Below are 11,157 nucleotides of genomic sequence, written 5' to 3' on the forward strand. Positions count from 1 at the left end.
TCGAATAAAAATATTAATTTAAATTCCGCACTACATGCATAAAGTGGATAACATGAACCACATAGTCGCCTTTCTTATATTTATCACAGAGCATTTCAACACAGGTCGTCAGTCGCGAGCTTAGTCAATACAACAGCCAAAGAACACCGCAGTGATGTCATTCTTTAATTTCATTTATTGATTCGAGTCTGTCCAAGAATACATACACAGCAAATTGTAAACAAAACGCATTCAAAAAAATGTTTAATACTAAAAAAAAGAATTGAGATCAGCTATTTATGTTCGTATGTCCACTTACGAGCGGAATATTAATTTTAGAGGATATATAACTACAGCACGGCACAGCAATGTTCCTGCTAACAGTTGAAATGTGGAAATTCAGTTGTACGCAACTATAAAAGCATACTTGCGACAGCGACGTTACAAACAAAACAAAAACATGAGCGGACAAAACATCTCCACCGCACCCAAAATGATTACCGAGTTACCATGGGAGCTTCAACATACACTGAATGTTTACCTTCAGGTCCCCAATAAATCAAAACCTATTGCCTAGCCAGCGTTAGTTATCTACTACGTCATTAGTAGTAAAACATGACAATAAATTCTACTTGTGTCTATTTCCCGATAAGCAGCTATTCTAATCATTACTGGCCAATATGCTAGCTAGCAAAGCCGGTTAGCGTAGCATTAAAGCGATCATACCATCGTAGGTAACTTAAATGGCGCACACTGGCCAACCAGCTAGCTACATGTCCATGCAATTTATTTAGTGCGTGGTTTCTAACTCACGAAAGAGCTGACAGTGTAACTGGCTAATTGTTATGAAATCGCTACTATTGTTGACCGGGAAGTTCAGAGGGCAGCTAGCTAGATGATCATGTCAGAATTGGGTGGAGAAACAATAGCAAATCTTCTGGGAACACCCCCATATAGAAAACTGGGCCTGCTTAACGCAACCCAGTCTCCACAAAATAACTATGTTAATGAGGGAAACTGGTGCTGTACCTACAATACGATTTAAAACCAGTCATGGACGTTTACAGTCTTCGTTTCCCACAAATGACTGCTAATGGAAATGTTACCAGCTAGTTAGCAAACGACACGTATCTTTACCCTGTGCTAGTGTCGTTGCATATTTCTCAGAAGCCGCTGGCTAAGGAAGGGCTGTGGAGATGGGCCCAGAGTAGCTGGCTACGTACAGTAGTTAATGTTTGGTAACTTCAAAAACAACGGAGAGGGTGTTTATTTTCCCTAAAGGATGCTGTCGAATACCAAAAATCAAATTAATATAAAACCCTTTGTATTCCCTACCTAGCTAACCAAAAAATGGCATTGCGTAGCCATAGACTAGTATAGCCAGCTAGCCTTAGCCACTAACTAGCCAGCCAAAAGATAAAATGGTGCATTTTTGTGCTCGCTAGTTCATTAGCTAGTCTATCTGCCTATATGGCGACTCACTGATCGTGAAAATAAAACAAGTGGCACGTAGCTAGATGCAAATGCAATATATTTTTTTAAATATCAGCTGATTATTTCTGAAACACAGTGGTGTTGAGATAAATACATCTAACAGATAATTAGCTAATGCTAACGAAGCAGTTGGCAGCAAAGGAGCTAGCTAGCTGATGATGTCATTGTGAATTCAGTTAGCCAGGTAGCAAACAAGATATTAACCAGTTGTTTGACAGAAAGTTAGATACTGAAGACTGGCGTTATCCAGTTTAATATAAAATGCCAACTAATTAGCTAGCTGATGAAAACGTGTCCATTTAGGTAAACTTACCGGTAGCTACGCACCGGCTACCAGTCCATCTAGCTAACTGAATTAGCTGGCTATGTTAAGCTATACAACCCAAAAGACATAAAATAGGTATCTGTTTTCTGCAGCTAAAGTTCGTTTTTTAACGTTACTTACCTTCCTGGGTTTATCCCCTGCTCTTTGTCGTTGATGGCTGTGGTATAGATCCTCCGATATCTTTCCGCCAAAGCCCTTCCTGAGAGTAGAAGCTGATACCGGCTCCGGCAATCTGACTGGGCCCCGGGAGCAGGACCCGAACCCATCCCGGGTCCAATGCAAGGAAAATCCGTCCCAACTCCAGAAATGACCCCGACACCCAACCCCGCAGCCGGAGACGAGGAAGGCAAAACCCCACCGGCACCCGCTGCCGCAGCTGCACACATCATCGTTTTGTGTAACAATCCATATATTTAAGTTAACGTTACGTCGAAAGCATTTGTGAATACCTGGCGAATGGTTATTCCAATATGTCCTTAAAAACACAGCGCATCGAGACAGCTGCGTTGGCTATCCCTTAAATGCAAAAAAACAAAATCTTTACATCCACAATGTCCGATTCAAACGGCATAATACAGGCTCACTCCCTCACACGAATGCGAAATATCCTTCCTTTTCAGCACAATAATTTGCTCGTCGTCTTCGGGAATTCAACGATTCAGGCCATATTGTCTCGTCTGCTGGAATGACAGTTGCAGATTATCTTCAAAAAAGCGCTGTGTCGTCCTTTGTTTTTGTTTGTTCCTTGTGTTTTTCTTGACCCCAGACAGGCTGCACCCTTACCAGTGCTGCCATCTTAGCTTCATCATCATCTGGTCGCTTTCGCTGTCATGCATGCTGGGATACGTTTCCATCCAGATAACACAGTACATAGTAATGGCATTATTCAAGGGGAACTGCCGCTGGCTGAATCAGCTATTGTAACGGTGCTTTCACCCCATTAGGTCCGTCATTTTATTTCAAATAATAAAAACAGCAATGCGAGGCATGCAATAATGGACATGAATATATTTTATATATTCATGTTTTGAAGAGATTAATCGGTATACGATTTTCACTCAAGGACATTCAGGTATCAATGTACCGTAGCATTTTACAAAATACATGTATGGGGGGCGCCCTTTTTAAGATATGTTCTTGTTGCAATTCCTCACACATACAGAACGCATGTCAGAAAGACGAACACCCATCAGCCTTTCATGGTGATAACTGGAACACACGTTGCGGGGTAAATTACAATAGCATAGAGTTAATGTGTATTATTATTCTTATTATTGTTTTTTTTTTTTTTTTTGTTATCACCAGGACCTTAGTAACTTAGAAGTGGCAGGTAGCTATAGATCATGCACAAGGTAACTTCCCTCGTGATGATATTATGGCTTTATCAGAACTGCAGATCCAGGTAGGATGTAGAATTCGTGTGAACAGCTGTGGCCCATAAATGAGACCTGTGTTGGAGCAAACATTAGGGTTGCCGTGTTCTTTATTATTCTGGGTAAAACTTAACTCACCTTACAGGAAGTATGTATGCCTTCTGATAACTGCGATTTCCTGTTTCGGATCTTATTGATAAAAATAAAGATAAAAATAGGTCCTATGTCGTTTCCTTGGCAATAGCTGGACATTTTAAAAGTTATTAAAGAATGGGCCATGGGACAGTGCTGATGTTCTGAACAGAACTAAGAGAGCTCGCCAGGACCGAGAATAACACCAGCTATGAAGAAAGCAGTAGAGTTAATTTGCTTCATTTTCATGAAAATATAAATTGTTTTGTATAAATGAATTTCTTGCTGAATGCAAACAATTTTTAATGTACAAAATGTCTTCTATCATGTACACCAACCGTATATGCGAGTTATGAGTTTTACATTATTTTTCATGCAAAATGCCTAATGAATGTCATTATCCCATTGTGGAAACTACTTGGAATTGCTAAATTAAAGTCACAATAAAAACACCATGTTGACATCCTTTTCTGCTGTCCATTTTACCAGATTATGAATATTTATTTATTTACTTATTTATATTTTTTGTTGAATATACATCGATGAAAGTAAATATTCAATTAGTTTTTTTAATTAAAATATTTTTCACTTCTATTCATTACATTGAAAGGGAAAGAGAGGAACAGAGAAAACGAGAGATGTTTGCATTGTCATAATGTCAGAATTTATGGGCATCTCTTTAAAAACTGTAGTTTTACAGCCAGTTTTCTATGGGCAGTCTAACAGGCCCATGCAGTTCCTACAGTGTGTGTGTGCGCGCGTTATGTGTGTGTTCGTACCACAGTGACCTCTGCTGTGCACACTCCAGAATTTTCTGAAGACAGCCACACTCACATTTTATTAGCACAATGTATAGATACAGAAAGATGCAGATTGACAAATGGGGGTGTGTATAAATGAAGGTACATATAGATATAGTGAGTATATACAGTATATAATAGTCAGTTGCTAAGTTTCCATCCACACAGAGCAGAGACACTGAATGCCCTGTTTGATTAATCTACATTTGTTTGACCTTGCAAGCACAGTGCGCACAGTGTGAATGAACCACGGTGCTGAATACCAGGCAAGGGGTAACAGACTGTATGTACCCCACTCCATTTTAAAAATGAACATATGGGGTGTGATATAGATTTAATGAAGATCTTACAATTGAGCTTGAGACAAGCAGCCTACATGCTATGAATAAGCACAACATGCACTTCCTTTGTGCTCAATTTGTGCCAATCGTTGCAGTGGTAGTTTCTATCTAGGTCATCATTTTTTTCCCCCAGTCTGGTGTGATGTCAGAAAAATAGTGTTTTACTACTGTGTCTTCAGAATCTGCTCAATATAATAGCAGTCAGATATATTTTTATATATGTTAATTTAATTCAAACATTTAAATGTTTTTAATATTATTATTATTATCCCGCATGTCGTGATGGCATAACTAAAAGCTCATGTCTGAGCTGTTTATATTTCACAGAGCTACATGCTATCTTGGGTTTGTTCTTTGGATGCTGGGCTCAGTTCTCTAACAGGGTTGCTCTTTATTTCACAGGAACCATGGCAACGATGGCAAATGAAAAATAATTGGCCATGTTCTGCAGCCTTCAATTGTATAATATCCTGGTGATATCCTGGAGGGGGAAAAAATTGCAGACACACAAAATGAATCCCAATGCAGTTCTATCTGATGCTTTTATGTTGTGGGTGTACAGACAGCTCTCGGATCAGCAGAGACACAGCGTGCTCCTGCATAAGGAGGCACAGGCATGTGCGCATGCACCTCCCCAGTGTAAAAGCCGCGCACAGTGCCATACTGAAGTCTCCTGACAGAGACGGATCGTGGGGGGAGGGGAACTGAGAGCTGACAGTGGAGGAGTGAGCAGCCTTTTGCAATGGAAATGCAGCATGAGCCTCGGAAGGAACGTACCACACAAACTCACACACACACACACAATACACACACACATGCATGCACGCGCACACACACACACACGTACAATACACACACACACGCATGCACGCGCACACACACACACACATACAATACACACACACATGCATGCACGCGCACACACACACACACGTACAATACACACACACACACGCATGCACGCACACACACACACACACGTACAATACACACACGCACGCACGCACGCACACCACACACATACGCATTGATGCACATGTACGTGCACACACACACACATGCATATGCACACATGCGTACACATGCACACATGCATGTACACACGCATACACAGGTATGCAAACACCCACACTTTTTTGTGTGAGTGTTTGTGAGTATATGTTCATGTATACTCAGGAGTCTGGCCATGCACATACATGTGTATGTTGATAGCGCTAGCTGATGTGAGACAAGGTTTAACAACAGGGCCTAGGCTCCAGTAAGTCTTCCCCCTTCTGATCTGTTCTTTCTGGGGGAGCAAGCACCCCCCTCTCCAGTAGTATGGGCACACTGTTATTACTTTCCGTAGCGCACAGTTCTGTTTTGATCTTACCCCAAATAACAGTGATCTACCGAGGAAGTACTCTACCACCCCCCCTCTCCCCTGATACCCCTCCCCAGTGTATAAATCATTCTGTTGTTTTCCTTCTTCAGTCTTTCATTTTGTAATACACTTTGATGTCGTGCACAGATTCTCACCTCTCCCTGAAATGTGACAACAGTTATAAAATCAGGGGAATACAATTTTCACATATATATGAGTGTGTGGGTCTGTCTCAGTGTGTATTTTGTATATAAATACAACACAGAGCTGGATAATAAAATAATTACAGTGAAAGTTAATTTCATACTTTACCATGACAACAACATCAAAGCCTCTTTGTAATCATTAAAGCTGTTTTGAGAGGGATTGCAGCTCTGTTTTGGAGTGGAGAATTCGCAGAACCAGTTAGTGTCTTCAGGTTTGGCTCAGACAAAAACTATTGGCTGTGAGGAAGGTATAACACAGCCAATGGGAAGACAGTGGGCTGTCATGCATTTTATTCCCATAGTTACCCAGATTACAATTTCTAATGTATGCAACATGTCAGTGGTGGGTTTGTATTGATAAAAAGAAAAAAAAAGAAAAAAACCAAAACATTTATGTCATAATTACATTTTCTGTAATTTAACACCCAGTCAGCCAGATTATGTGGCCTAAACAGTAGCTAGTCAGTTAGACAGCTAACTACCTACTTGTATATTTTGTTTTACTAACCAATCTATTGACAGACAATGCAAATCTTTTCAGTTTGGAGCCTTGTTTATCTACACCTACAAACCACACTTGTGTCTGTTCCCCCCAATTTATAACCCCGTTTGCCTTCTTACTGCCTGGAAAATGCAACAGACTCTCACACACGAATACATTCACACCTGTGGGAATACATACCTGCTCCTGCTGTGTCTGACAGCTACCTGGCAAACGAAGGCAGTTTAAATGAGCTTCCAGTTAAGTTTCTGAGTCAGCAACATTTCAGCAGTTTATGGGCAGTAAATAATGGCAATGTATTTAAACTTGGTTCTTGCACAAAGACACAACCTTATCACCCATGTGACCCCACAACCTTCTGGGACAGTGTGTCAACACCTCTCACCACGCCCTTTCTGATCCCGTTTCCTAGCTCATGCATTTTAGATGGACGTTGGTTTTTATTGCACTCTTATGTTTAGCCGTTAGCTTAAAGACTGGTGCCTACATCAGAAAAATTCCATAACTGTGTTTAAAAATATCCCGCCTCTGTGTTCTTCGTCTAGATGAGGCTAAAGATTCACATTTCTCAGCCTTGAGCATACAGCACCCATATAGAAATCCAAAATCCCAAACATTGTGAATACACTTCCAACTGACACATTCATCTCAGGAAAAGGAGAATCTGAGCATCTCTAAAGAAAATAAACAATTTAAAAGGAATAAACTAGCTTCAATTAGCTCCTCTTTACGTAACACAGAATATATAATATATGAGAAAAGCAAATCTGTAGTTACTGAGTGCTGGGAAGTTTCTAGTCGCCAGTCACACTCAGTTCTCTATTCTGGTAGACAGGGAGGTGGGAGGGACAGTTTTGCTTTATTCACTGTACCTGACTGTACTCTGTGTGTCCTAGAGATGGTTCACAGGGACACAGTGGGAGGATACCTGGAGAGAGAGAGCGGGAGAGAGTGAGGGGGGAAGGGAGAGAGAGAGAGAGAGAGAGAGAGAGAGAGGGAGACAGAGAGAGAGAAAGAATGAGAGAGAGAAATTGTGCATGAGAGAGAGAGAGATAGACAGAAAGAGAGAGACAGAGAGAAAAAGAGAGTGAGAGAGAGACAGAGAGAAAGAGACTGGAGGAGATAGAGAGAGAGTGAGACAGGGAGAGAGAAAGAGAGAGAGAGAGAGACAGAAAGGAAGAGAGACAGAGAAAAAAGAGAGAGAGAGACAGAGAGAGAGACTGGGGGAGATAGAGAGAGAGAGTGAGAGAGAGAGACAGAGAAAAAAAGAGAGAGAGACTGGGGGAGACAGCGAGAGAGACAGAGAGAGAGACCGGGGGAGACAGAGAGAGACAGAGAGAGACTGGGGGAGATAGAGAGAAAGAGACAGAGAGAGAGAGACAAAGAGAAAAAGGGAGTGAGAGAGCCTGTATGTCCTCTTATTGAATTAGCAGAGATGAGAATATAGCTGCGTGGGTGATGTCATGCTGTAGCTGGGCAGTGTCTGGGCCTGTTAGACTGATGCGTGTTTCTGTTGTGCTTCTGAAGTTCAGTAATATCAGACACACCCTTCTGGCCGCTGGTCTCCTCTTCTCATCAAACAAAACAAAAGAGAACAAAACAAAGATGCACTTCTGTACAGGTCTATCAGTGACTATGCAGCTCTATGCTGCAACAAGGACAAAGAACAAAACCTTTATGAAGTACAGCCTGAATCAGTCTGAAATGGCCTGGATACACAGGGCTTACAATGAGGCCCTTACTGTAGTACAGGGCCAAAGGTAGACTCACAGAGACTGTATAAGTATAATGAGGGAGATTTTGAGGGCGACTGCATAATTCATGTGAAATCCAGAATGTCAAATTACATATGCTACAGTGCTTTCAGACCCCCCCCCCCCCTTTAAAAACATTCCATCTATATGGGCTCTATTTCAATTATTTATAGAAACTGTAACTCGTCTGCAAGGCGGGGTCCAACCAGCAGGACAGAACCGCACCGCAAATATTTCCCATCTTCCCCCACTTCTTCCATTGGAGCACATTACAAAGCAACACAGCAAAATAACTTCAAACCTCACGGCAGCATTTAGTCATTTATTGAGGACGACTGAAAGAAATATGTGCATAATCTGATGAAAACCATCTTCCTATTTTAAGTAGAAATACAAGATAAAGGCCAGGTACATGTACTATATTAATTAAAGAGGACAATGTCTTATTTTTACAGCTTTTTAAATATTTGTATTGGTCTATGGATGTTATTACAGCATGTACATTATACATTTATCGAATGTGCGCTGCTTGTTTGAGCATCACAAATAAAGATCAATGAATTAATCATTCATGAACAGTAGAAATTCTCAATTATCAGTCATTGTGCTGACAAAATAAACAGCACAGCCTTACTGTGGATGTCATACATTCTTTAACAGCTTTAGCAGGATTAAGAACCGGACAGACATGCCCTAAGAGGAACACCTCAGTGCTGGGATGGAGGGGTAGAGGAAGAGAGAAGACCAGGCTGGGATGGAGGGATAGAGGAAGAGAAGAAGGGAAGGTCAAAGGTCATGGAGGAAGCCCTAATCTAAGAGTGGGGAGGTCATGTGTATTCTTATAAGGTTGTGGGGGGGGGGTAACTAAGTTGCGGTAGTTATATTTCATATCTTTAATCCAATGACAAACCAGGCACGAGGAAGCATAACCATGAGCATGAGAACAACGTGCCTGACACAGTGCGTTCACAGCCATGGGAAACCCGCAGTAGCAGGTATCTCTGAGATGCTGCAATGCTCTCATCTCAAAGCCCCAAATCAACATTCCCAGCTTTCCTGGGAAGCGCTTCGATAACAGCATCAATAGCAGGCTGCTAATACTGATCCAGACCTGCACAATTCCAGCATGCGCATATATGGCGATAAAGGCAGCGTGTGGCAGTAAGCTGTATTTACGGTCCAAACCAGTGTGAACCTTTCAGAATCATAAACAGATGAGAGATCGGTATATTGAACAGATATATCACAGAGACATGAGCTTGCTGCAGTAATGTTTCCATGGTACCCAGACAAGGCTTCACCCTATCCACTCAAGTAGTGCAGAGAAGCCTCATATGACACCCCACCGCCCCCACCCAGCATGATGCACACGTCCACTTTGAACACATTGCATTTCTCTACTGGTTGTATTTTGAAGCGTTTGCATCAGCCCAAAGCTTAAGAGCAAATATTTTAGCATTGTTCGTGGAATGTTTACCAGGAGTGCCGTGTGGTTGCTATGTGACCACACCCTTCCAAACCTGCACGCCACCCTACTACTCCCAAACAGGACAGCAGGAACACGAAACTGACTGCTCCGTGGAGAAGCCTGACACCTACAGCATTCAGACACCCACAAGCCAGTAAAACACACGGTAAAGCAAATTGAAAAAATAGACGCATGTGTGTGATTCACATATTCTGTACATCTCCTAACAGCTAATCTTGACAGTGTACAGTGTTCGTAATAGTTTGCATTGCATAATAGTTTATTTCTGCTTTATTTCTCGGTCACTGTCCAGCCGCTGAACCTGGGTAACATTTTTAATTGAGTCAAGCCAGTTTAGTTCTAAACTGTGTTTAATAAAACTGAACTCTATACAATACCACACAAGTTTTCTTGCACTTCCTTGTTTGGCTTGTTTGAGTTTTTCACAGAGTTTTTATAAGGAGTGATATAACCTGTAAAGTAATAGGGCTAGACAATATACACCAGCACAAAGTGCTTTTATAACCTGCGATTCTGCTTTTATGAATTAACACCACAATCCTTCATAAGCTGATATGAGACAGAGGACTGGAATTCAGCTAAAACTGATTCACTGGCTGAAATGAGTAAGCGTGTTAGGAACAACCCAGCAACAACCCAGCAGAAGGTCCACCCTGAGGAGTGCTCTAGTAGCCCCTGGGTTGGGTTTGGGGTTGGGTCAGTGTACGTTCGGTTCTTGTTTATTATCTGTTGCTCATCATCCGTATTTGGGTTTATGTCTTTATGTCTTTTTGCCTGTATGGTTCCCTTGAATACAAAAAAGATAAATACGAAAAATAATTGAGAATGTCAGTTCAAAACAATAAATATCAATAATCTACTGCATGTTTTATTTTTATTTTTCACAGATAAACATGATTTCCTTATAGCTGATTTTAAAAAAATATAAATCACATATTTATCGCAAATTAATGGCAAATTCATTGTTAAATGTGAACTGGCAGAAGTAACCTGTAAGCATACCTGTAAGGTTCTGACATCGTTTACACAGTCTGGAAATGAGACAAAGATAATATATATTCAGTATTTTTGCATACATTTTATTTCTGTATAGATTTAAAATTCCAGTAATGTCTTGTGTATATCTGTCCCAGGCTAACAGCTTTACAGGTGCTAATAAGTACATTGCGTACAAAGTTAATTACTTTGCTGTATGTGTGAGAACCTGGCTATGGGATTTCACTAAAGTAGACTTTAACCTAATATCGGATAAAGCAAACGCAGCAGACTATCGCATCGGCTATCCCTCAGCGTCCGTGCAGTCAGTTGGCAGAGCATATGTTTATCTTTTCCTTCCATCGGGTGTCGTGGTTAAACCTCAGAAGGGCACAAATCCTCACGCTTTTCTCGAACACCACAC

General features: G+C 41.2%; 1 protein-coding gene and 1 long non-coding RNA gene across 16 annotated transcripts in view; both read right to left on the bottom strand.

The window, feature by feature from the left end:
• The window catches only part of mycbp2 (MYC binding protein 2), a 104,413-nt gene extending 101,620 nt beyond the window's left edge, over nt 1–2,793 (bottom strand). For 5 of the 14 annotated variants that reach the window (XM_035392816.1, XM_035392819.1, XM_035392827.1 and 2 more), the window contains exon 1: nt 1,919–2,792. In XM_035392816.1, coding sequence (XP_035248707.1) covers nt 1,919–2,187 — 269 coding nt within the window. In that variant the 5' untranslated portion in view covers nt 2,188–2,792. Of the gene's footprint in view, nt 1–1,918 lie in introns of all 14 variants that reach the window. The other 9 variants (XM_035392817.1, XM_035392820.1, XM_035392826.1 and 6 more) reach the window with 6 other exon arrangements.
• Nucleotides 2,794–3,647: 854 nt separating this feature from the next.
• LOC118214117 overlaps nt 3,648–11,157 on the bottom strand; it is a 34,909-nt gene continuing 27,399 nt past the window's right edge. The window contains exons 2-4 of one of the 2 annotated variants that reach the window (XR_004762580.1): nt 7,388–7,443; nt 6,696–6,717; nt 3,648–4,925 (exon numbers count right to left, since the gene is read on the bottom strand). This is a non-coding gene — a long non-coding RNA (uncharacterized LOC118214117). Of the gene's footprint in view, nt 4,926–6,695; nt 6,722–7,387; nt 7,444–11,157 lie in introns of both variants that reach the window. The other variant, XR_004762579.1, reaches the window with a different exon arrangement.

The sequence above is a fragment of the Anguilla anguilla genome, chromosome 15 (assembly GCF_013347855.1).
Source record: "Anguilla anguilla isolate fAngAng1 chromosome 15, fAngAng1.pri, whole genome shotgun sequence".
NCBI classification, from domain to species: domain Eukaryota; kingdom Metazoa; phylum Chordata; class Actinopteri; order Anguilliformes; family Anguillidae; genus Anguilla; species Anguilla anguilla.